Raw genomic sequence first — 27,299 nt, 5'->3', positions numbered from 1 at the left:
GTTTGTCGGCATGAGTGAAGGAGGCTTTGTTGTGAAATAGGAAGCCGATTCTAGATTTAATTTTGGATTGGACATGTTAAATATGAGTTTGGAAGGAGAGTTTCCAGTCTAGCCAGACACCTAGGTGTTTGTAGTCGTCCACATATTCTAAGTCATAACCGTCCAGGGTAGTGATGCTAATCGGGCGGGCGGGTGCGAGTAGCGATCGGTTGAAGAGCATGCATTTAGTTTTTTTAGATTTTAAAAGCAGTTGGAGGTCACAGAAGGGGAGTTGTATGGCATTGAAGCTCGTTTGGAGGTTTGTTAACACAGTGTCCAAAGAAGGGCCAGATGTATACTGAATGGTGTTGTCTTATCGATGGCGGTTATGATATCGTGGCTGAGGTGCACCCATGACCAGTTCGGAAACCAGATTGCATAGCGAAGAAGGTACGGTGGGATTCAAAATGTTCGGTGATCTGTTTGTTTAACTTGGCTTTCGAAGATTTTAGAAAATCAGGGCATGATGGATATCGGTCTGTAACAGTTTTGGTCTAGAGTGTCTCCCCCTTTTGAAGAGGGGGATGACCGTGGCCGCTTTCCAATCTTAGACGATACGAAAGAGGTTGAACAGACTAGTATTAGGGGTAATAAGACTTCATTATCTACATATCAATGGATGAGCGCATCTTACTGCCTGAGCTATGTTGATATAAATTGTAAAGAGGGTGGGGCCTAGGATTGAGCCCTGGGGTACTCCCTTGGTGACGAAGTAGCTGAGACAGCAGGTGTTCTGACTTTATACACTGTATTCAGACCCTTTATTCAGTACTTTGTTGAAGCACCTTTGGCAGCGATTACAGACTCGCGACTTGTTGGGTATGATGCGACAAGCTTGGCACACGTGTATTTGGGCAGTGTCTCCCATTCTTATTTGCAGATCCTCTCAAGCTGTCTGGTTGGATGGAGCGTCGCTGCACTGCTGTTTTCAGGTCTCTCCAGAGACGTTCGATCGGGTTCAAGTCCATGCTTTGGCTGGGCCACTCAATGACATTCAGACTTGTCCCAAGCCACTCCTGCGTTGTCTTGGCTATGTGCTTAGGGTCATTGTTCTATATGAAGGTGAACCTTCGCCACAGTCTGTGTTCTGGAGCAGGTTTTCATCAAGGATCTCCCTGTACTTTGCTCCGTTCGTCTTTCCCTCAACTATGACTAATCTCCCAGACCCTGCCACTGATCCCCGCAGCATGATCATACCACCACCATGCTTCACCTTAGGGATGGTGCCAGATTTCCTCCGGACGTGACAATCTTGGTTTCATTAGACCAAAGAATCTTGTTTATCAGTGTCGGAGCCCTTTAGGTGCCTGTTGGCAAACTCCAAGCGGGCTGTCATTTGCCTTTTACTGAGTAGTGGCTTCCGTCTGGCCACTCTACCATAAAGGCCTGATTGGTGGAGTGCTGCAGAGGAATTCTAGAGCTCTGTCAGAATGACCATCTGGTTCTTGGTCACCTCCCTGACCAAGGCCTTTCTCCCCGATTGCTTAGTCTTGGTGTTTCCAAACATCTTCCATTTAAGAATGATGCAGGGACGTTCAATGCTGCAAATGTTTTTGTACCTATCCCCAGATGTGCCTCGACACAATCCTGTCTTGGAGCTCTACGGACAGTTCCTTCGACGGCTTGGTTTTTGCTTGTATATGCACTGTCAACTGTGTGTGTGTGTGTGTCTTTCCAAATCATGTCCAATGAATTGAATTTACAACAGGTGGACTCCAATGAAGTTGTAGAAACATCTCAAGGATGATCGATGGAAACTGGATGCACCTGAGCTCAATTTAGTCTCATAGCAAAGGGTATGAATACTTATGTCAGTAAGGTATTTCATTTTATATATATATATATATATATATATATATATATATATATACACACACATTTGCAAACTTTTCTAAAAACCTGTTCTCTTTGTCATTATGGGGTATTGTGTATAGATTCAGAACATAATTGAATCCATTTTAGAATAAGGCTGTAACGCTACAAAATGTCAATCAAGTCCTAGTCTTTATCCTTTCCTGAATGCACTGTATGTTTCTTCCCCAGGATGTTCATTCTCGCTACAGGACCGAGGCCCATCAGGACGTGGTGGGAAGGTTCAATGAGAGGTCAGTGGTCTTCAAATACACTGAACAAAAATATAAACGCAACAATCTTACTGAGTTACAGTTCGTATAAGGAAGTCAGTCAATTTAAATAAATTCATTAGGCCCTAGTCTATGGATTTCACATAACTGGAAATACAAATATGCATCTGTCACAGTTACTTAAAAAAGTAGGTCCCTCATCATGCATTGCAATCAGACTGTTGATTGTGTCCTGTGACTTGTTGTGCCGCCACTCTTCAATGGCTGTGCGAAGTTACTGGATATTGGTGGGAACTGGAAGATGCTGTTGTACACGCCGAACCAGAGCATGTCTGGTGAGTATGCAGGCCATGGAAGAATGAACTTTTTCAGCTTCCAGGAATTGTGTACAGATCCTTGTCACATGGGGCCGTGCATTTTCATGCTGAAACATTAAATGATGGTGGTGGATGAATGGCATGACAATGGGCCTCAAGATCTCGTCACGGTATCTCTGTGCTTTCAAAAATGCAATTGTGTTCGTTGTCTGTAGCTGATGCCTAACAACCCTACCGCCACCATACAGCTCAGCATTTAACACCATAGTACCCTACAAACTCGTCATTAAGCTCGAGACCCTGGGTCTCGACCCCGCCCTGTGCAACTGGGTCCTGGACTTCCTGACGGGAAGGTAACATCTCCACCCCGCTGATCCTCAACACTGGGTCCCCACAAGGGTGCGTTCTCAGCCCTCTTCTGTACTCGCTATTCACCCACGACTGTGTGGTCATGCACGCCTCCAACTCAATCATAAAGTTTGCAGACGACACTACAGTGGTAGGCTTGATTACCAACAACGACGAGACGGTCTACAGGGAGGAGGTGAGGGCCCTCGGAGTGTGGTGTCAGGAAAATAACCTCACACTCAATATCAACAAAACAAAGGAGATGATCGTGGACTTCAGGAAACAGCAGAGGGAGCAGCCACCCATCCACATCGACGGGATAGTAGTGGAGAGGGTGGAGAGTTTTAAGTTCCTCGGCGTATACATCACGGACAAATTGAAATGGTCCACCCACACAGACAGCGTGGTGAAGGCGGCGCAGCAGCGCCTCTTCAACCTCAGGATGCTGAAGAAATTCGGCTTGCCACCAAAAACACTCAGACTTTAACAGATGCACAATCGAGAGCATCCTGTCGGGCTGTATCACTGCCTGGTATGACAACTGCTCCGCCCACAACCGTAAAGCTCTCCAGAGGGTAGTGAGGTCTGCACAACGCATCACCGGGGACAAACTACCTGCCCTCCAGGACACCTACACCACCCGATTTCACAGGAAGGCCAAAAAGATCATCAAGGACAACAATCACCCGAGCCACTGCCTGTTCACCCCACTATTATCCAGAAGGCGAGGTCAGTACAGGTGCATCAATGCGGGGACCGAGAGACTGATAAACAGCTTCTATCTCAAGGCCATCAGACTGTTAAACAGCCATCACTAACATTGAGTGGCTGCTGCCAACATACTTACTCATCTCCAGCCACTTTAATAATGGAAAAATTGATGTAATTAATTTATCACAAGCCACTTTATATTATATAATGTTTACTTACCCTACATTACTCACCTCATATGTATATATCCTGTACGCTATACCATCTACTGCATCTTGCCATCTTGATGTCATTAAATGTATCACTAGCCACTTTAAACAATGCCACTTTATATAATGTTCTCATACCCTACATTACTCATCTCATATGTATATACTGTACTCTATACCATCTACTGCATCTTGCCTATGCCGTTCTGTACCATCACTCATTCATATATCTTTATGTTCATATTCTTTATCCCTTTACACGTGTGTGTGTGTGTATAAGGTAGTAGTTGTGGAATTGTTAGGTTAGATTACTTGTTGGTTATTACTGCATTGTCGGAACTAGAAGCACAAGCATTTCGCTACACTCTCATTAACATCTGCTAACTACGTATGTGACAAATACATTTGATTTGATAGGGCACTCTATTCACAACGTTCAATTCTTAGATTGTGCAAATATACAATTTAATCGGGTGTCTGGTCTCAGACGATGTCTGTGGTGAAGAAGCCGGATGTGGAGGTCTTGGGCTGGTGTGGTCACATGGTCTACGGTTGTGAGGTCGGTTGGACGTACTGCCAAATTCTCTAAAATTACGTTGGAGGCGGCTTATAGTAGAGAAATAAACAGTCAATTCTCTATCAGCTCTGGTGGACATTCCTGCAGTCAGCATGCCAATTGCACGGTCCTTCAAAACTTGACATCTGTGGCATTGTTGTGTGACAAAACTGCACATTTTAGTGGCCATTCATTCTCCCCAGCACAAGATGCACCTGTGTAATGGTCATGCTGTTTTATCAGCTTCTTGATATGTATGCCACACCTGTCAGGTGGATAGATTATCTTGGTAAAGGAGAAATGCTCTAACAGGTATGTCAGCGAATTTGAGAGACACAAGCTTTTTGTGCGTATGGAACATTTCTGGGATATTTTATTTCAGCTCATGAAACATTGGACTAACACTTTACATGTTGCGGTTTGTTTTTGTTCAGTGTAGTTTAAATATGGCCGCCCAATTACAACTCTTGGGGACTATTCTCACAAGGGCTTCCTTGTTCTTTTTAAATGACTGACAGGCCATATAACCCTAACTGATACCATATATATCCATGGTAACTAACTGCCCTCCCCTCCAGGTTCATCCTATCTCTGTCGTCCTGTAAGACGTGCGTTGTCATTGACGACCAGCTCAACGTCCTGCCCATCTCCAGCCACATTGCCAACATCAAGCCTGTTCCTCCCAAGACTCAGGTAGACACACAATCCCATGCTCCACAGCAATCCTGGGTTATGTTGATTAGGGCACACTGGAGCAAGGTTCCTTCAGTTTCGTGCCTAGTGAACATGACTTAAGTCAAAAACTCCATTCATTGACTTCTGGGTTCTAACCTGACCATTTTTCTCCTTCCTGCAGGAGGACAGTCTTTCGCCACGGGAACAGGAGCTGATTGAGTTAAAGGAGTCTCTACAGGACACGCAGCCTGTTGGTGTGCTGGTGGACAGCTGCAAGACCATGGATCAGGTCAGGACATACTCTCATATATAAATCAAGGGTATGGGATATTGTCTTACGTCAGATAGCGTGAATCCGTCTGCTCTAGTTGAGACTGGCATCACGTGTAACGCCACCTGTCAGAAGACAATTGGGTAAAGGGGTGTAAGGACAGCATTTATTGACTAGTTCATATCCAGGCTTTGCACCTCTCAGTGGAGATCCTGTTATTCACAGTGTGTGTTTCTTAGCTTATGGTTTGTTGCGGTCTCTCCTTCCAAGGCCAAGGCGGTGCTGAAGTTCATTGAGGCCATCTCAGAGAAGACCCTGCGGAGCACTGTGGCTCTGACTGCAGCTAGAGGCAGGGGCAAGTCTGCAGCACTGGGACTGGCTGTGGCTGGGGCTGTGGCATTTGGGTGCGGTTTACTGCTGAGTCACCTACCTCATCTCTCACACACACACTCATGAGTCTTTACACTTTTAGATTGATCTACGTAGGGTGTGCTTGTCGCTATGTTGGAGGAGACGCACTCGCTAACAGTGATCTGTGTGGAGTCCCTTAAATCACACACTCCATACTGTGACATACTGCTGCTCATAGTGTCCTGTTGTCCTTCTCCACAGCTACTCCAACATCTTCATCACCTCCCCCAGCCCAGACAACCTGCACACTCTGTTTGAATTCATCTTCAAAGGCTTCGATGCCCTTCAATACCAGGTGACCCTTCTCTTTGTCTATAGTCTCTGGATGTGAGTGAACTATATGTCAGACAATGGAAGCTTTATTAAATATATTCCTAACTTAAACGTCCCTCTCCCATTCCCAGGAGCACCTGGACTATGAGATCATCCAGTCTCTGAACCCTGAGTTCAGCAAGGCTGTGGTTAGAGTCAACATCTTTAAGGAGCATAGACAGACTATTCAGTACATCCACCCGGCTGATTCAGTGAAGCTGGGTCAGGCTGAGCTGCTGGTGATAGATGAAGCTGCAGCCATCCCCCTTCCTCTGGTCAAGAAGCTGCTCGGACCATACCTGGTCTTCATGGCCTCCACCATCAACGGGTCAGTGGCGTGTGTGTATGTGATTCTGGAACCCCCGGTGTACCATAGCGCAAACTGTCTGTTCCTGATTTCCCTTTTTTTTGTCCCTAAAGGTATGAGGGCACAGGTCGTTCTCTCTCCCTGAAGTTGATCCAACAGTTGAGGCAGCAGAGTTCAGAGAGCCAGCAGAGTCTGTCAGCAGAGAACAGGAGCACCAATACAGCCAGGCTAAATGCAGGTGACCAACACACCCTTACTACATTTTACATGTATCTTTTAGTCATGTAGCAGACCCTAGTTTTATCCAGATTCGCACTCAATGCATTCTACTACTGTAGGTAAAACCAACGATCACAATCATTGCTAATCAAGTTTTCTACAAAATAACAATCTGCAAAGTCAATGCTAGTATTGAAAGACTAATGCGGTTGTAAGAAAGATTTACAAAAAATACATTCCATTGCATCTGTACCTGCAATGTGTTTTAATTATTTTATTCCTCCTCTCCCAGCTCGCTCCCTCCAAGAGGTGTCCCTCCATGAGTCCATCCGTTATGCCATGGGAGACCCTGTAGAGAAGTGGCTCAACGAGCTGCTGTGTCTGGACTGTCTAAACATCCCCAGAGTCATCTCTGGCTGCCCCCTGCCACAGACCTGTGACCTGTATCCTTTCATGGTGCAATAGATAATGCTGCTTAGTGGTTATTTCTCAAGCTCCATTCCTCAGCTTTACAGGGCTGCTGTTTGGCCCTAAAACAAATTCAGTATTTTGGCCTTTAATGGCACGCTATATGATTGTCTTAGTCGTTGCTGCTGTTGTCATCCTTAACCTGTGTTGTACAGATACTATGTGAACAGAGACACACTGTTCTGCTACCACAAGGCATCTGAAGCCTTCCTACAGAGACTCATGGCTCTCTATGTGGCTTCGCACTACAAGGTGAGCCTGAGCATTGCACACACTAGTAAAAAGTACACAAATACAAAGCATTGATCATCAGGATCATACCGCAGATCCAAAAAGTAACACACTCCCCCGCCACATCTCTATCTTAGATTATGGTAATTAATATTAACAGAACATGCAAGTCGAGGATGCACTTTGAAGATATTAGGATAACTGTCCAAATGTTACTTTTCCTCTACAAACAAGATGAGTAACGTACAGCAAAATCGCTTGCTTATGTCAATCTACTATCCCCCATAGTAGAGAAGTTTACCTATTCTATTGGAAGTAGCCTATTCCAAACAGACTCTGGGACAGTTGTGTGTGTGTGACGCTAAAAAGCAATGAGTAATGCAACAGATCAGGGTGTTTAGCTTAACATAACATATTTCTTCAAGGCAGTATGCTTCACCGGAATGTGTGTTCTATAATGCAATTAGTGGGAAAACACTGTTGTCAGAAGCGCACCACACATGAGAGCGGTTTCATCTATCAGAGATGAAAATGTCTGTTAGAAATTTAGAAAGAGGAGATCTAATATGCAACAACTAGCATGGGTTGCTAATATGACTAGGATTGTGCCTTTGCATACTGGACAATTAAAGAAAGTTGATATTAAATAATTGCCTCCATGGATATGGTCTGATTTTGGCTAGGCTACTTTGAAGGTAAGACATGCCTCATAATATGTAGTAAAATGTTCAGGTGTCAAACAATTAAGTATATGTTTTCAAAATGCATACTGCCTGCATACTGCCTCCAGCTCATCCCTCACTTATCCCTCACTACATATTCGTTGCCAAACCCACTGGCTCCAGGTCATCTATAAGTCTTTGCTAGGTAAAGCCCCGCCTTATCTCAGCTCACTGGTCACCATAGCAACACCCACCCGCGCTCCAGCAGGTATATTTCACTGCTCATCCCCCAAAGCCAACACTTCCTTTGGCCGCCTTGTCTTCCAGTTCTCTGCTGCCAATGACTGGAGCGAATTGCAAAAATCTCATATCGCCCTCTAACTTTAAGCATCAGCTGTCAGAGCAGCTTACCGATCACTGTACCTGTACACAGCCAATCTGTAAATAGCACACCCATCCCCATAGTATTACTTGCTCTCTTGCACCCCAGTATCACCTGACCTCAACCCAATTGAGATGGTTTGGGATGAGATGGACCACAGAGTGAAGGAAAAGCAGCCAACAAGTGCTCGGCATATGTGGGAACTCCTTCAAGACTGTTGGAAAAGCATTTAATGTGCTGGTTGAGAGAATGCCAAGAGTGTGCAAAGCTGTCATCAAGACTAAGGGTGGCTACTTTGAACAATCTGAAATATAAAATATATTTTGATTAAACTTTTTTTGGTCACTTCCATATGTGTTATTTCATAGTTTTGATGTTGTCACTCTTATTCTACAATGTAGAAAATAGCAAAAATTAAGAAAAACCCTTGAATGAGTAGGGGTCTAAAGTTTTGACTGGTACTGTGTGTGTGTGACCATTCTAATCTATCAAAAGCTTTTTCTGCATCAAAAGAACTGCCCAAGGAGCTTTGGTTTGTGATGAAGCATGTGAAATATGTAAAAGATGACTGCTGTTATCTGAGTATAACACACCCACTTTGGTCCGGATGTACCAATTTGGCTAAGTTAGTTTCGAGACGGGATAACAGACTTTTCGAAAAAGTATATCTCTATTTATCAAAGATAGGGGGGTGCAGGTGAGAACACAAAAACGGCAAAATATGTGCTCTACGAACCTTTGAACAGTGGGCCTAATTGGTTCCGAAATGTTAAATAGACCTCAGGAGTACCATCCCAACCAGGTGATTTGTCTTTATTCATGTTATCCAATGCCACGTTGAGTTCATGAAGCGACAGAAAGCCGGCGTTCTGAGCTGAGAATAGTTTTTTTTAAACGACTCCATCTGACTTGGTGTGGATTTATAATCGGTGTACAATAGTTGTTTTTCTATACAAACTTGAAAATCTTTGGTTGGTTCGCCTGATTCAGATTCAATAGTTGCTTATTTATCATTACTGATACCTGGTCTGAAAAAATACTTTGAACACTATCATTGTTTACAACTTTTCCAATTCTGATATCTTTTAATTGTAATTATTCAGTCCAGATGCAAATGCAGCATCCTTGTTTTTAATAAAAAACCTTTGATGGCATCCCATAAAATCAGAGGATCATTGACAGTTTTTGTTGATCATTATGAATTCATTCAATTCCGTTTCAAATTGTTCAAAGAAAGTAGGATTTTGTGGTAAGTAAAAATTAAAGAACCATCTTGTGACTCTCTTTTAGGAACTTCTTAAATGTGTATCTGTCAGTAGTAAGCATAATGATCAGATAACTAAAATTGTACATATGAGCCTTTCTTAATAATAAAGAAAATTGAGGTAGATAACAGTACGAAATCGATTCTGGAGAATGTTTTGTCTGGTTGAAGAAAGTGTACTATTTTGTTTCAGCGTTATAAACTCACCAGGCATCAATGAGGTTGTAATAGGAGAATATATGTTGGAGCCTTGGTTGCCTGTGGATTACAGTTGGTCTTAATAGATTTGTCCCAATAACCTGGTGGCTCCTCTATAGGCAAACCTTCCTCCTGTGTATATTTGTTTTCTTACCGATTTGCCTTTGATGGTTCCAGAACTCTCCCAACGACCTGCAGATGTTGTCAGATGCCCCGGCACATCACCTCTTCTGCCTACTGCCTCCTGTTCCTCCCACACAGAACTCACTGCCAGAGGTCCTGGCTGTCATACAGGTGAATAAACTGAGCCTACCATCAAAAACAATGGAGAGCAATGCATCACATAACATTTTAACATGGCAATAGCTGTTCTGTCATTCATAACCTGATTACGGTGTCCACCCACAGTGCTCAGAATGACAAATCACATTTAGATTATGGTAATTCATGTTAACATAACATGCAAGTCGAGGATGCAACGATGTGCGGTCCTTCTTACCAAAATTCTATTGCACACTTTGAAGATGTTAGAATGAATGTGCTTTTCCTCAGCCAACAAGACGAGTAACGAACAGCAAAATGTAACTATTCTATTGGTCAGCTTGTCAAGGGAAAAAATGGCCTATTCCAAACAGTCTCTGGGACCGTTGTGGGATGATGGTTCCCAAATGCATAAAACGAGTAGGCCTAGGCTACATAGAAAAGCAATGCATCAGATCAGAACATTTAGCTTAACATTTTTATAAACTTATTTCTTCACATTATAACCCATTAGTCTAAGCCCTGTATAAGCTGGAGGTGGGGTTCTACTAAGCTATATGGAGTGGTTGTAAGATGTTCATACCAAGGATAATTTTGCTATTTGATTTTGAATTTTAAGACAGCTTGATGTTTCCCCCAAGCGTTTTTTGATGAGATTGTATTTGACCTTACTGCTATTAGTCCATACAAACGCATTGACTAACAGATTCGCTACATGGAACAACAGCCCCGTCCACCCCCACCCAATTAAATCTAAAGGAAGTTTGTTCTGAAGTGTCTCATATTAGTGTGTAGACCAAATTGTTTGGACGTTACAGCCAGAAGTTGGCAGATCGACTGTACCAACTATAAACAAGACCCAAGCTGCTTATGGGGGTTGTAGAGCGAAACAGAGAACATCGTGTTTGAGTGAGCCATATTTCGTTAGACTGGTCTTAATAGTTTGCAGACCAAAACATTCGGCTGCTACAGATCAGAATGTCTCATGATCTGACACGCCGCTCTTAACTTTCTGCTTTCACCACAGATGCAGAAGTGTGACATCGGCGGATGCAGTTAATAGAGACTCATCCAATGCAAAAAAAACATCTCTAGCTTAAACTGACACATTTTTATGGGGATTTTGTATTATGCTAATTTGATTTCAGTGGTGGCGCAGACAGACTCTAGAGGGATAAGCACACTAATGCGCACGCTGACCAAACAGGACGCACGCACATTGATTTTGTTCACCCACACCAGAAGCGATGAGAACACGCAGGTTAATCTCAAAACAAACGGAACCAATTATATTAATTTGTGGATAGGTTGAAAAGCATGAAACAGTTATGGCAATTTAGCCAACTCGCTTGCTGTTGCTAGCTCATTTATCCTGGTATATAAACATTGGGTTGTTATTTTACCTGAAATACACAAGGTCCTCTACTCTGACAATCCACAGATAAAACGGTAAACCCAAATTTGTTTCTCGTCATCTCTACTTCCTACAGGCTTCTTTTTCTTCTTTGGACTTTATATGGCGGTTGGCAACCAGCTTTACGGTGCATTACTACAACCGAGTGGAGTGTGAACATCAGTTAATCTTTCAATCACCCACGTGGGTATATGCTTCTAAAAACCAATGAGGAGATTTGAGAGGCAGCGTTGAGCGTCACAAATAGAACCAACTTCAATTTTAGCGCCTTGACCACGCAGACGCTTGCAAGCAGTGTGGGTGCAATGATTGAATAACATTTATTTATACAACGCACGTGAGCGGTGTGGTCAGTATGTGACACGCGAGCGGTGTGGTCAGTATGTGCCTCACCAAATATGGTGAGATTTTGACTAGGCTACTTTGAAGGTAAGATATATCTCTAAAGCTGTACTCATGATAGATAAGATGCAGAACGAATATACTGTGCAAGCGCCAATTTTAAATCTACTAAATTATGCAAATTAACCAGTAGACCGATAAGCATGACCAGTCGAATGTACTGTATTTCCATCAATGAATAGGCTTAATAGCATTATTTCGCAATGTGATCATTTTTTCCTTCTCCTGGACAGTTAGCCGCACACACCACTTTAAATTATCTGATTTGGAAAAAAATATTGGTCAAAGTCTGGCTATTACTGGCTAACGAAAACCCTGCTCCTCACTTGCCGTTCTACCACAATTTAAATATTGGAAGACTGTAACATTGACTGGGATATCCAGAATCAAGAATTTAACAGCGACCTGCACACCAAAGTTGCAGTCTACCTGGCAGTATGTGTATCCTTTCTGGATGTGAACCATGAACACTGAACAGCCGCACTTAAAACAGCTGGAGTCCTTTCACATTAAATGCTTCCAACGCATAATGAAAGTGACCTGGCAGGACCGTGTTCCGCACTCCGAGATCCTACAGAGAACCAACTGCAAGAGCATTGAGGCGTCCATCGCACACCGCCAGCTTAGATGGCTCGGACATGCCATCCGGATAGCAGAGGATCGCCTGCCACGGAAGCTGCTGTATGGACAGCTACAACTTGGCCATTGCTATGCAGGTGGGCAGAAAAGGTGGCTAAAGGACCAACTGAAGACACCACCAAAGAAGTGTGGGATAGACCCCGCCTCCCTCCAGACTGTTGCTGCGGACCGAGCACCTTGCTCCAAGATGGCATAGCAGTCAGATGTCTTTTGTCAAATCAAATCAAATTTATTTATATAGCCCTTCGTACATCAGCTGATATCTCAAAGTGCTGTACAGAAACCCAGCCTAAAACCCCAAACAGCAAGCAATGCAGGTGTAGAAGCACGGTGGCTAGGAAAAACTCCCTAGAAAGGCCAAAACCTAGGAAGAAACCTAGAGAGGAACCAGGCTATGTGGGGTGGCCAGTCCTCTTCTGGCTGTGCCGGGTGGAGATTATAACAGAACATGGCCAAGATGTTCAAATGTTCATAAATGACCAGCATGGTCGAATAATAATAAGGCAGAACAGTTGAAACTGGAGCAGCAGCACAGTCAGGTGGAAGTTGAAACTAGAGCAGCAGCATGGCCAGGTGGACAGGGGACAGCAAGGAGTCATCATGTCAGGTAGTCCTGGAGCTCAGGTCCTAGGGCTCAGGTCCTCCGAGAGAGAGAAAGAAAGAGAGAAGGAGAGAATTAGAGAACGCGCACTTAGATTCACACAGGACACCGAATAGGACAGGAGAAGTACTCCAGATATAACAAACTGACCCCAGCCCCCGACACATAAACTACTGCAGCATAAATACTGGAGGCTGAGACAGGAGGGGTCAGGAGACACTGTGGCCCCATCCGAGGTCATCTCATATGCCCCGGACAGGGCCAAACAGGAAGGATATAACCCCACCCACTTTGCCAAAGCACAGCCCCCACACCACTAGAGGGATATCTTCAACCACCAACTTACCATCCTGAGACAAGGCTGAGTATAGCCCACAAAGATCTCCGCCACGGCACAACCCAAGGGGGGCGCCAACCCAGACAGGATGACCACAACAGTGAATCAACCCACTCAGGTGACGCACCCCCTCCAGGGACGGCATGAGAGAGCCCCAGTAAGCCAGTGACCCAGCCCCTGTAATAGGGTTAGAGGCAGAGAATCCCAGTGGAAAGAGGGGAACCGGCCAGGCAGAGACAGCAAGGGCGGTTCGTTGCTCCAGAGCCTTTCCGTTCACCTTCCCACTCCTGGGCCAGACTACACTCAATCATATGACCCACTGAAGAGATGAGTCTTCAGTAAAGACTTAAAGGTTGAGACCGAGTTTGCGTCTCTGACATGGGTAGGCAGACCGTTCCATAAAAATGGAGCTCTATAGGAGAAAGCCCTGCCTCCAGCTGTTTGCTTAGAAATTCTAGGGACAATTAGGAGGCCTGCGTCTTGTGACCGTAGCGTACGTGTAGGTATGTACGGCAGGACCAAATCAGAGAGATAGGTAGGAGCAAGCCCATGTAATGCTTTGTAGGTTAGCAGTAAAACCTTGAAATCAGCCCTTGCTTTGACAGGAAGCCAGTGTAGAGACGCTAGCACTGGAGTAATATGATCAAATTTTTTGGTTCTAGTCAGGATTCTAGCAGCCGTATTTAGCACTAACTGAAGTTTATTTAGTGCTTTATCCGGGTAGCCGGAAAATAGAGAATTGCAGTAGTCTAACCTAGAAGTGACAAAAGCATGGATTAATTTTTCTGCATCATTTTTGGACAGAAAGTTTCTGATTTTTGCAATGTTACGTAGATGGAAAAAAGATGTCCTTGAAATGGTCTTGATATGTTCTTCAAAAGAGAGATCAGGGTCCAGAGTAACGCCGAGGTCCTTCACAGTTTTATTTGAGACGACTGTACAACCATTAAGATTAATTGTCAGATTCAACAGAAGATCTCTTTGTTTCTTGGGACCTAGAACAAGCATCTCTGTTTTGTCCGAGTTTAATAGTAGAAAGTCCTCGTCTTGTCCCGTATTTGTATGTATGTATGCATGTATGTATGTGTGTGTATGTATATATATATATATATATATTTACAACTTTCTTCGCATACCTTTTTATATATATTTTTATTTTCCATAAACTCATCTTCAAAACACTCTCCTGCAACCTGCCTCACCAATTTATATTTAAAAAAAAGTATTACTGCCAACGCGGAGCCCCACCGGGCCTTCGCAACTGGACTACCGACGTTATCTGTCCGAGGGTGTTATCCGGCTGGCTCCTCTGTCGCGACGTTACCTGAACGCCCATCTGTGGTCCGCTAATCGTTAGGTCTATTCAGATAGCAGCTGATAAGACAGCTATCGGGCAATTTATTTTATTTTTTCTTGGACCTCTACAACTATATCTATTGGGTTTTTTTTGCGAATTGGATTGATCCCCTCTACCACACGGAACCCCACTAATCCTACCGACGGAAAAAAACAGGCTAAAAACAGACCTCCATCCTATGCTAGCTTGCTACCGATGGCCCGGCTAGCTGTCTGAATCGCCGTGACCCCAACCAACCTCACTACTCACTGGACCCTTTTGATCACTCGACTAAGCATGCCTCTCCTTAATGTCAATATGTCTAGTCCATTGCTGTTCTGGTTAGTGTTTATTGTCTTATTTCACTGTAGAGCCTCTAGTCCTGCTCACTATACCTTATCCAACCTATTAGTTCCACCACCCACACATGCGATGACATCTCCTGGTTTCAATGATGTTTCTAGAGACAATATCTCTCATCATTACTCAGTACCTAGGTTTACCTCCACTGTATTCACATCCTACCATACCTTTGTCTATACATTATACCTTGAAGCTATTTTATCGCCCCCAGAAACCTCCTTTTACTCTGTTCCAGACGTTCTAGATGACCAATTCTCATAGCTTTTAGCCGTACCCTTATCCTACTCCTCCTCTGTTCCTCTGGTGATGTAGAGGTGAATCCAGGCCCTGCACAGTGCCTAGCTCCACTCCTATTCCCCAGGCGCTCTCTTTTGATGACTTCTGTAACCGTAATAGCCTTGGTTTCATGCATGTTAACATTAGAAGCTATCTCCCTAAATTTGTTTTATTCACTGCTTTAGCACACTCTGCCAACCCGTATGTTCTAGCTGTGTCTGAAACCTGGCTTAGGAAGACCACCAAAAATTTCTGAAATTTTCATCCCAAACCACAAAATTTTCAGACAAGATAGAACTGCCAAAGGGGGCGGTGTTGCAATCTACTGCAAAGATAGCCTGCAGAGTTCTGTCCTACAATCCAGGTCTGTACCCAAACAATTTGAACTTCTACTTTTAAAGATCCACCTCTCTAAAAACAAGTCTGTCACCATTGCCGCCTGCTATAGACCACCCTCTGCCCCCAGCTGTGCTCTGGACACCATATGTGAACTGATTGCACCCCATCTATCTTCAGAGCTCGTGCTGCTAGGCAACCTAAACTGGAACATGCTTAACACCCCAGCCATCCTACAATCTAAACTTGATGCCCTCAATCTCACACAAATTATCAATGAACCTACCAGGTACCTCCCCAAAGCCTTAAACACGGGCACCATCATAGATATCATCCTAACCAACTTGCCCTCTAAATACACCTCTGGTGTCTTCAACCAAGATCTCAGCGATCACTGCCTCATTGCCTACATCCGAAATGGGTCAACGGTCAAACGCTCCCTGAAACACTTCAGCGAGCAGGCCTTTCTAATCGACCTGGCTGGGGTATCCTGGAAGGATATTGATCTCATCCCGTCAGTATAGGATGCTTGGTTATTTTTTTTGAATGCCTTCCTCACCATCTTAAATAAGCATGTCCCATTCAAGAAATTTAGACCCAGGAACAGATATAGCCCTTGATTCTCTCCAGACCTGACTGCCCTTAACCAACACAAAAACATCCTATGGCGTTCTGCATTAGCATCGAACAGCCCCCATGATATGCAGCTGTTCAGGGAAGCTAGAAACCATTACACACAGGCAGTTAGAAAAGCGAAGGCTAGCTTTTTCAAGCAGAAATTTGCTTCCTGCAACACAAACTCAAAGTTCTGGGACACTGTAAAGTCCATGGAGAATAAGAACACCTCCTCCCAGCTGCCCACTGTACTGAAGATAGGAAACACTGTCACCACTGATAAATCCACTATAATTGAGCATTTCAATAAGCATTTTTCTACGGCTGGCCATGCTTTCCACCTGGCTACCCCTACCCCAGTCAAAAGCACTGCACCCCCCATAGCAACTCGCCCAAGCCTTCCCCATTTCTCCTTCTTCCAAATCCAGTCAGCTGATGTTCTGAAAGAGCTGCAAAATCTGGACCCCTACAAATCAGCCGGGCTAGACAATCTGGACCCTTTCTTTCTAAAAGTATCTGCTGAAATTGTTGACACCCCTATTACTAGCCTGTTCAACCTCTCTTTCGTGTCGTCTAAGATTCCCAAAGATTGGAAAGCAGCTGTGGTCATCCCCCTCTTCAAAGGGGGGACACTCTTGACCCAAACTGCTACAGACTTATATATTTCCTACCCTGCCTTTCTAAGGTCTTCGAAAGCCAAGTCAACAAACAGATTACCGACCATTTCGAATCTCACCATACCTTCTCTGCTATGCAATCTGGTTTCAGAGCTGGTCATGGGTGCACCTCAGCCACGCTCAAGGTCCTAAACGATATCTTAACCGCCATCGATAAGAAACATTACTGTGCAGCCATATTCATTGATCTGGCCAAGGCTTTCAACTCTGTCAATCACCACATCCTCATCGGCAGACTGGTTCACCAACTACTTCTCTGATAGAGTTCAGTGTGTCAAATCGGAGGGCCTGCTGTCCGGACCTCTGGCAGTCTCTATGGGGGTGCCACAGGGTTCAATTCTTGGACCGACTCTCTTCTCTTTGTATACATCAATGATGTCGCTCTTGCTGCTGGTGAGTCTCTGATCCACCTCTACGCAGACGACACCATTCTGTATACTTCTGGCCCTTCTTTGGACACTGTGTTAACAACCCTCCAGGCAAGCTTCAATGCCATACAACTCTCCTTCCGTGGCCTCCAATTGCTCTTAAATACAAGTAAAACTAAATGCATGCTCTTCAACCGATCGCTGCCTGCACCTGCCCGCCTCTCCAACATCACTACTCTGGACGGCTCTGACTTAGAATACGTGGACAACTACAAATACCTAGGTGTCTGGTTAGACTGTAAACTCTCCTTCCAGACTCACATCAAACATCTCCAATGTTTGATGGCTTCCTATTTCGCAACAAAGCATCCTTCACTCATGCTGCCAAACATACCCTCGTAAAACTGACCATCCTACCAATCCTCGACTTCGGCGACCTCATTTACAAAATAGCCTCCAATACCTTACTCAACAAATTGGATGCAGTCTATCACAGTGCAATCCGTTTTGTCACCAAAGCCCCATATACCACCCACCACTGCGACTTGTATGCTCTCGTTGGCTTGCCCTCGCTTCATACTCGTCGCCAAAACCACTGGCTCCATGTCATCTACAAGACCCTGCTAGGTAAAGTCCCCCCTTATCTCAGCTCGCTGGTCACCATAGCATCACCCACCTGTAGCACGCGCTCCAGCAGGTATATCTCTCTGGTCACCCCCAAAATCAATTCTTTCTTTGGCCGCCTCTCCTTCCAGTTCTCTGCTGCCAATGACTGGAACGAACTACAAAAATCTCTGAAACTGGAAACACTTATCTCCCTCACTAGCTTTAAGCTCACAGATTACTACACCTGTACATAGCCCATCTATAATTTAGCCCAGACAGCTACCCCTTCCCCTACGGTATTTATTTATTTTGCTCCTTTGCACCCCATTATTTATATTTCTACTTTGCACATTCTTCCACTGTAAATGTACCGTTCGTGTTTTACTTGCTATATTGTATTTACTTTGCCACCATGGCCTTAATTTGCCTTTACTCCCTTATCTCACCTCATTTGCTCACATTGTATATAAACTTATTTTTCTATTGTATTATTGACTGTATGTTTGTTTTACTCCATGTGTAACTCTGTTGTTGTATGTGTCAAACTGCTTTGCTTTATCTTGGCCAGGTCGCAATTGTAAATGAGAACTTGTTGTCAAGTTGCCTACCTGGTTAAATAAAGGTAAAATAAAATAAATAAACCTGGCGCGGCTTCCTCCATCAAGGAGTGCAGTTCGTTGAGAGAAAGGACAGAACGTAGCCTGGCAAAGCAACCGGCTTATGACAGTGCCTGCACCGGCCTCAGTGGGACAGGCCTTTGTGTACTCTGTCTGTGGCAGACCGTGTGCATGCAGCATCGGATTCTACAGTCAGCAAACTCACAAGCCGTAGTAGAAATCATCATCATCATCATCATCTGATATGATCGACTAAAGTTTGTGTGTGCGTAATGTTCCTCTCAGGTGTGTCTGGAAGGAGAGATCTCTCGTCAGTCCATCCTCAACAGTCTGTCCAGAGGAAAGAAGGCTTCCGGTGACCTCATCCCCTGGACCGTGTCAGAGCAGGTATTGTGAATACAGGCCTGGAGCAATATCCCACTGATAATCTCACACTGTTGGCATTGATCAGTTCTAATGTTGTGCTCTCTTTGCAGTTCCAAGACCCCGAGTTTGGCAGTCTGTCTGGAGGCAGGGTGGTGCGCATTGCTGTCAACCCTGACTATCAGGGGGTAAGTTCTGTTTTTTCCCCCCGTATTTCATGGTTTGTCAGTTGTGCTTGTGCAGTGCAGCTCTCTAAACAGACATATTTTGGTTCTGACTTTCCAAAGCGATTGAGTTGTATGTAGGTGGTTTGACTATGTGGGGCTACAGTGGGATTTTGCCAATCAGGCCCTTAAAGTGGCTAGTGATATATTTACATCATTTCCCATCAATTCCCATTATTGAAGTGGCTGGAGTTGAGTCAGTGTCAGTGTGTTGGCAGCAGCCACTCAATGTTAGTGGTGGCTGTTTAACAGTCTGATGGCCTTGAGATAGAAGCTGTTTTTCAGCCTCTCGGTCCCAGCTTTGATGCACCTGTACTGACCTCGCCTTCTGGATGATAGCGGGGTGAACAGGCAGTGGCTCGGGTGGTTAATGTCCTTGATGATCTTTATGGCCTTCCTGTAACATCGGGTGGTGTAGGTGTCCTGGAGGGCAGGTAGTTTGCCCCCGGTGATGCGTTGTGCAGACCTCACTACCCTCTGGAGAGCCTTACGGTTGAGGGCGGAGCAGTTGCCGTACCAGGCGGTGATACAGCCCGCCAGGATGCTCTCGATTGTGCATCTGTAGAAGTTTGTGAGTGCTTTTGGTGACAAGCCAAATTTCTTCAGCCTCCTGAGGTTGAAGAGGCGCTGCTGCGCCTTCTTCACGATGCTGTCTGTGTGAGTGGACCAATTCAGTTTGTCTGTGACGTGTTTGCCGACGAACTTAAAACTTGCTACCCTCTCCACTACTGTTCCATCGATGTGGATAGGGGGGTGTTCCCTCTGCTGTTTCCTGAAGTCCACAATCATCTCCTTAGTTTTGTTGACGTTGAGTGTGAGGTTATTTTCCTGACACCACACTCCGAGGGCCCTCACCTCCTCCCTGTAGGCCGTCAGTTTGTCTGATGTTTATGCCCAGGAACTTAACTTTCCACTGCTGTCCCTTTGACGTGGATAGGGGGGGGTGCTCCCTCTGCTGTTTCCTGAAGTTCACGATCATCTCATTTTGTTTTTTTGATGTTGAGTGGGAGGTTGTTTTCCTGACAAGGCACTTCGAGCGCCCTCACCTCCTCCCTGTAGGCTGGCTCGTCGTTGTTGGTAATCAAGCCCACTACTGTTGTGTCGTCTGCTAACTTGATGATTGATTTGGAGGCGTGCATGGCCACACAGTCGTGGGTGAACAGGGAGTACAGGAGAGGGTTGAGCACACCCTTGAGGATCCCCAGTGTTGAGGGTCAGCGAAGTGGAGATGTTTCCTACCTTCACCATCTGGGGTGGCCCGTCAAAGTCCAGGACCCAGTTGCACAGGGAGGGGTTGAGACCCAGGGCCTCCAGCTTGATGAGCTTGGAGGGTACTATGGTGTTGAATGCTGAGCTGTAGTCAATGAGCAGCATTCTTACATGGGTATTCTTCTTGTCCAGATGGGATAGGGCAGTGCAATGGCGATTGCGTCATCCGTGGACCTGTTTGGGCGGTATGCAAAGTGAGTTGATAGTGGCCGGTAAGGTGGTGGTGATATGCTCCTTGACTAGTCTCTCAAAGCACTTCATGATGACAGCAGTGAGTGCTATGGGGCGGTAGTCATTTAGTTCAGTTACTTTTGCCTTCTTGGGTACAGGAACAATGGTAGTCATCTTGAAGCATGTGGGGACAACAGACTGGGATAGGGAGTGATTAAATATATCCGTTAACACCCCAGCCAGCTGGTCTGCGCATGCTCTGAGGACGCAGCTAGGGATGCCGTCTGGACCAGCAGCCTTGCGAGGGTTAACTTCTTATGGCTGCAATCACGTTAACGGGAGCGATTTGACAACAGCCAGTCAGTGTAGGGCGCCATTTTCAAAACATCAAAAATCTCATAATTAACATTCCTCAAACGTACATGTCTCATACCATTTTAAAGCTATTCTCGTTGTTAATCCCACCACTGTCAGATTTCAAATATGCTTTACAGCAAAAGCACCACAAACGATTGTTAGGTCACTACATAGCCATAGAAAAATAGCTATTTTTTTCCTCCAGCCAAAGAGAGGAGTTTCAAAAAGCAGAAAATAGAGAAAATTAATCACTAACCTTTGATCTTCATCAGATGACACTAATAGGACTTCATGTTGCACAATATATGTATGTTTTGTTTGATAAAGTTCATATTTATCAAAATGAGTTTACATTGGCGTGTTACATTCACTAGTTCCAAAAACATCCAGTGATTTTGCATAGCCATATCATTATACAGAAATACTAATCATAAATGTAGACGATAATACAAGTTATACACATGGAATTATAGATATACCTATCCTTATTGCAACCGCTGTGTCTGATTTCAAAAACACTTTACGAAATCAGTCCGCCATGCAATAATCTGAGACGGCGCTCAGAAATATTTTTCACAATAGCCGCCATGTTGACATCAACATAAACAAGAAATTACATGATAAATATTCCCTTAACTTTATCTACATCAGAAAGCACTCCAGGAATCCCAGGTCCACAATAAATGTTTGTTTTGTTCGAAAATGTCCGTTATTCATGTCCAAATACCTTCTTTTGTTAGCGCGTTTGGTATACATATCCAAACGCTCATTCTGGTCAGCGTTATATCGGACAAAAACTTTAAAAAGTTATAATACCGGTCGAAGAAACATTTCATACTAAGTACAGAATCAATCATTAGGATGTTTTTAACATATAGCTTCAATAAAGTTCCAACCGGAGTACTCCTTGTCTTCGTGAGCAATGGAACGCAAGTGACTACCATGAGGAATAAGCATGATTAGAAAATGACACCTGACTGATTCTGCTATCATTCACTCCCACAACACCATAGAAGTCTCATAATAATTTCTATTGATGGTTGACATCTAGTGGAACCCCTAGGCAGTGCAACATTAATATCTCAAGGCGATTTCATTGGGGACTGGTGAATACATACAAAGCTCAGATTTTATTTGTTTATTTTGCTCCTTTGCAGCCCATTATTTTTTATTTCTACTTTGCACATTCTTCCAAATCTACCATTCCAGTGTTTTACTTGCTACACTGCTCAAAAAAATAAAGGGAACACTAAAATAACACATTCTAGATCTGAATGAATGAAATATTCTTCATAAATACTTTTTTCTTTACATAGTTGAATGTGCTGACCACAAAATCACACGAATTATCAATGGAAATCAAATTTATCAACCCATGGAGGTCTGGATTTGGAGTCACACACAAAATTAAAGTGGAAAACCACACTACAGGCTGATCCAACTTTGATGTAATGTCCTTAAAACAAGTCAAAATGAGGGTCAGTAGTGTGTGTGGCCTCCACGTGCCTGTATGACCTCCCTACAACGCCTGGGCATGCTCCTGAGGAGGTGGCGGATGGTCTCCTGAGGGATCTCCTCCCAGACCTGGACTAAAGCATCCACCAACTCCTGGACAGTCTGTGGTGCAACGTGGCGTTGGTGGATGGAGCGAGACATGATGTCCCAGATGTGCTCAATTGGATTCAGGTCTGGGGAACGGGCGGGCCAGTCCATAGCATCAATGCCTTCCTCTTGCAGGAACTGCTGACACTCCAGCCACATGAGGTCTTGCATTAGGAGGAACCCAGGGCCAACCGCACCAGCATATGGTATCACAAAGGGTCTGACGATCTCATCTCGGTACCTAATGGCAGTCAGGCTACCTCTGGCGAGCACATGGAGGGCTGTGCGGCCCCCCAAAGAAATGCCACATCATGACTGACCCACCGCCAAACCGGTCATGCTGGAGGATTTTGCAGGCAGCAGAACGTTCTCCACTGTCACGACTCTGTCACGTCTGTCACATGTGCTCAGTGTGAACCTGCTTTCATCTGTGAAGAGCACAGGGCGCCAGTGGCGAATTTGCCAATCTTGGTGTTCTCTGGCAAATGCCAAACGTCTTGCACGGTGTTGGGCTGTAAGCACAACCCCCACCTGTGGACGTCGGGCCCTCATACCACCCTCATGGAGTCTATTTCTGATCGTTTGCGCAGACACATGCACATTTGTGGCCTGCTGGAGATCATTTTGCAGGGCTCTGGCAGTGCTCCTTCTTGCACAAAGGCAGAGGTAGCGGTCCTGCTGCTGGGTTGTTGCCCTCCTACGGCCTCCTCCATGTCTCCTGATGTACTGGCCTGTCTCCTGGTAGTGCCTCCATGCTCTGGACATTACGCTGACAGACACAGCAAACCTTCTTGCCACAGCTCCATTGATGTGCCATCCTGGATGAGCTGCACTACCTGAGCCACTTGTGTGGGTTGTAGACTCCGTCTCATGCTACCACTAGAGTGAAAGCACCGCCAGCATTCAAAAGTGACCAAAACATCAGCCAGGAAGCATAGGAACTGAGAAGCGGTCTGGTCACCACCTGCAGAACCACTCCTTTATTGGGGGTGTCTTGCTAAATGCCTATAATTTCCACCTGTTGTCTATTCCATTTGCACAACAGCATGTGAATTTTTTTGTCAATCAGTGTTGCTTCCTAAGTGTACAGTTTGATTTCACAGAAGTGTGATTGACTTGGAGTTACATTGTGTTGTATAAGTGTTCCCTTTATTTTTTTGAGCAGTGTATATTGTATTTACTTTGCCACCATGGCCTTTTTTTGCCTTTACCTCCCTTCTCACCTCATTTGCTCACATCGTATATAGACTTTTTTCTACTGTATTATTGACTGTATGTTTGTTTTACTCTGTGTTGTTGAATGTGTCGAACTGCTTTGCTTTATCTTGGCCAGGTCGCAATTGTAAATGAGAACTTGTTCTCAACTTGCCTACCTGGTTAAATAAAGGTGAAATAAATCAAAAATCAGTTCTGTTATACTCACAGACATCATTCAAACTGTTTTTTAGAAACTTTAGAGTTTTCTATCCTATACTAATAATAATATGCAGATATTAGCAACTGAGACTGAGGAGCAGGTCGTTTACTTTAGGCACCTTATTCATCCAAGCTACTCAATACTGCCCCCCTGCCATAAGAAGTTAACATGTTGTACATTTTTTACTCACGTCAGCCACTGAGGGGGGGGCGGGCGCAGTCTTTGTTAGCGAACTGCCACGTTGGCACTGTATTATCCTCAAAGCGGGCAAAGAAGGTGTTTAGTTTGTCTAGAAGCATAATGTCGGTATCCGTGACGTGGCTGTTTTTGTAGTCTGTGATTTCCTGTTGACCCTGCCACATACGTCTCGTCTGAGCTGTTGAATTGCGCCTCCACCTTGTCCCTGTGCTGCTTGTTTGATGTTAGAAGTATTTTGGGATGAGTTGGACCGCAGAGTGAAGGAAAAGCAGCCAACAAGTGCTCAGCATATGTGGGAACTCCTTCAAGACTGTTGGAAAATCATTTCAGGTGAAGCTGGTTGAGAGAATGCCAAGAGTGCAAAGCTGTTATCAAGGCAAAGGGTGGCTACTTTGAACAATTTAAAATATATTTTGATTTGTTCAACACTTTCTTGGTTACTTCATGATTCCATATGCGTTATTTCATAGTTTTGATGTCTTCACTATTATTCTACAATGTAGAAAATAGTGAAAATAAAGAAACTCTTGAATTAGGTGTCTAAACTTTTGACTGGTAATATACTTCCTCAGATCCAGTATGAAGGAAGTTAACATTGGTTTGCAAAACTACTTCTATCAATGACTGCTAGCTAGCAGATACCCATAGACTTCCAGTCATTGCGCTGATGCTTGTCAGCAACTTCCTTCAAACTGCACCCCAGACTCTGGGGAAGTAGATAAAGGACCTCCTTGCCAAAATCCAGAAGGATCCCTTTAACTGGTTTGTTTCCCTGTCTGTCCTGGAGATGGGTTATGGCTCCAGAGCACTGCAACAGTTACAGCTGTACTACGAGGGTCAGTTCCCCTACATGGATGAGAACGCACAGACCGCTAACAGCCAGATCACCTCTGTCACCAGCGAGGTAATGCCTCACTCACACAAACGCCTGAGAACACTTGCACACTCACCGACAGAAAAACCGTCCCCTGAACATACACATTGCATGAGTATAAATCACATCCACAGGGAGAAAAGTCACCCAGACTCCTGTCTTTTGTTGTCACTCACATTGACTCCAAAGAGCAGAGTTGATTGTTTTCACTCTGTTGGAGGTGCTTTGCTAACAGTGTTGTTAATATATAGGCGGTGAGCCTCCTAGAAGAGGTGTTGCACCCTAGGAAGGACCTCCCTCCTCTGCTTCTGAAGCTGAGTGAGAGGAGGGCTGAGAGACTAGAATACCTGGGAGTATCCTATGGCCTCACACCTCCGCTGCTCAAGTAAGTATTATTTACCATAGATTTTATATACATAATTTGTGTTTACTGACACTGGGAAACTCTGCATTTGGCTTCATCATCACCTCTGTTTTTTCCCAAGTATTAATCTGTCTTTTTTCTTTGTTACCGCACAGGTTTTGGAAGAAAGCGGGTTTTGTCCCTGTCTATTTGCGGCAAACCCCTGTAAGTGGAAAATATCTACTATTCACAATTTACTACTTTACATCATTGTGCTGAAATTGAATGCAGTTGGAGTATTGCTTATTGTAATGCTTGGTTTTGTCTTTTGACCCATGGTGTGGTGTAATCATTCCCAGAACGACCTGACGGGGGAGCACTCGTTGGTGATGTTGAAGGAGCTCAACACAGTGGAGGCTCCTGAACAGGGCCAGTGGCTGTCTGCCTTCTGGAAAGGTGAGGCTGTGTTCTGTCTCTTAGTGGAAAATAAAGTATAATATGATGTTCTACTCTATTCTCCCTCTGCATTACAACTCACCTTGTCTTTGTTTCTTCCAGATTTCCGTCGGCGCTTCCTGTCTCTGCTCTCCTACCAGTTCAGCAGCTTCTCTCCCAGTATGGCCCTCAACATCCTGCAGAACAAGAGCACCACCAAGACGGATGCCAGCTCCGGTAAGTTCTCCTTCACTCCCTCCTTCCCTCCCAACCAGTCAAAAATCCGACCACCACTGTCCCTGTGGTAATCTAACTAGACCAAAATGGGTCTCCCCACCTGTTGACAGTCTACCCTAACCTTTGAATGTTTTGGGCCAGTACTTTTGAATGATTTGGGCTACAGACGAGGGGTTTTCAATGTGTCACCTGCTTTCTCTCCCCAGCCCTGAGCAGTTCTGAGCTGTCTGGTCAGTTCAGCCCCTATGATCTGAAGCGTCTGGAGATGTACTCTAGGAACATGGTGGACTACCACCTCATCATGGACCTCATCCCTGCCGTGGCACGCATGTTCTTCCTCAAACAGCTGGGAGACGTGACCCTGTCCGCCGCACAGTGTGTGAGTAGGACGTTACGTGTGCACACACAGACATGCGCATACACTCTCCCTCTTTCTCAGTGTAGTGTAACACTTGTCTATCCCCCTCTTTTTTTCTTTTTTTTTACTAGTCTCTAACTCCGTCTGTTCATCTCCAGGCTCTGTTGCTAGGTGTGGGGCTGCAGCATAAATCAGTGGACCAGCTGGAGAAGGAGATTGACCTTCCCAGCTCTCAGCTCATGGGACTGTTCAACCGCCTCATCAGGAAAGTAGTGCAGGTGGGAACACATTTAGTACCCATGAGGGGAAATGTAATTAATTAAGATTTAAAATGTTTTATTTCTTACTCTACCATTCTATCCATCCTGCTTAGCGAACCAAAAAACCTTTAGTTCCTAGAAAATATATTGTATGATGAAATGTCCTAAAGTTTGTATGAGTAAATGTCTCGTACTTACTGTGTCTCAGACAATGACAGCTAGTTGATTCATTATTACCTGTTTAGTTATTTTCACCATGTTTGTGTGCTGTTTTAGTTCTTCAACAGAATCCAGGAGAAGGCCATTGAGGCAGAGATGGTTGTATCTAAAGACATCTCCATGGAGCCCACGGTCAAAACCCTCAATGATGATCTAGTACGGAACTCTCCTCCATTTTATGAATGGCATGACAAAGAAAAAAGGATAGACCATAATATGCAATGGTGCAGTGAGTATATGAATGCAACATAGATTAAATATTCGTTTTTTTTCCTCCCCAGGATGAGGCAGCCAAAGAGTTCCAGGAGAAACACAAACAGGACATGGAGAAGGTCAAGGAGATGGACCTGCAACAGTACCTGATCCGAGGAGATGACGAGGAATGGGACCAGGTGTTGAAGAAAGCAGGACAGACAGCTGTTGTCAGCATAAAGAGGTAAGAGGAGAAACATCTAGAATC

General features: G+C 44.6%; 1 protein-coding gene across 1 annotated transcript in view; it reads left to right on the top strand.

The window, feature by feature from the left end:
• nat10 (N-acetyltransferase 10) overlaps window positions 1-27,299 on the top strand; it is a 47,793-nt gene that overhangs the window by 18,377 nt on the left and 2,117 nt on the right. Inside the window, exons 6-26 of the mRNA XM_024399520.2 lie at window positions 2,083-2,144; window positions 4,843-4,957; window positions 5,121-5,228; window positions 5,481-5,614; window positions 5,823-5,916; window positions 6,026-6,261; window positions 6,354-6,478; window positions 6,752-6,902; window positions 7,083-7,179; window positions 9,842-9,958; window positions 18,798-18,899; window positions 18,989-19,063; window positions 24,901-25,017; window positions 25,239-25,372; window positions 25,507-25,555; window positions 25,690-25,786; window positions 25,889-26,002; window positions 26,209-26,381; window positions 26,519-26,638; window positions 26,897-26,995; window positions 27,121-27,275. Coding sequence (XP_024255288.1) covers window positions 2,083-2,144; window positions 4,843-4,957; window positions 5,121-5,228; window positions 5,481-5,614; window positions 5,823-5,916; window positions 6,026-6,261; window positions 6,354-6,478; window positions 6,752-6,902; window positions 7,083-7,179; window positions 9,842-9,958; window positions 18,798-18,899; window positions 18,989-19,063; window positions 24,901-25,017; window positions 25,239-25,372; window positions 25,507-25,555; window positions 25,690-25,786; window positions 25,889-26,002; window positions 26,209-26,381; window positions 26,519-26,638; window positions 26,897-26,995; window positions 27,121-27,275 — 2,474 coding nt within the window. The remainder of the gene's footprint in view (window positions 1-2,082; window positions 2,145-4,842; window positions 4,958-5,120; window positions 5,229-5,480; window positions 5,615-5,822; window positions 5,917-6,025; window positions 6,262-6,353; window positions 6,479-6,751; window positions 6,903-7,082; window positions 7,180-9,841; window positions 9,959-18,797; window positions 18,900-18,988; window positions 19,064-24,900; window positions 25,018-25,238; window positions 25,373-25,506; window positions 25,556-25,689; window positions 25,787-25,888; window positions 26,003-26,208; window positions 26,382-26,518; window positions 26,639-26,896; window positions 26,996-27,120; window positions 27,276-27,299) is intronic.

The sequence above is a fragment of the Oncorhynchus tshawytscha genome, linkage group LG06 (assembly GCF_018296145.1).
Source record: "Oncorhynchus tshawytscha isolate Ot180627B linkage group LG06, Otsh_v2.0, whole genome shotgun sequence".
NCBI lineage: Eukaryota > Metazoa > Chordata > Actinopteri > Salmoniformes > Salmonidae > Oncorhynchus > Oncorhynchus tshawytscha.
Note: the sequence above shows the minus strand (reverse complement) of the source record. Positions and strands in the feature narration are given on the sequence as shown.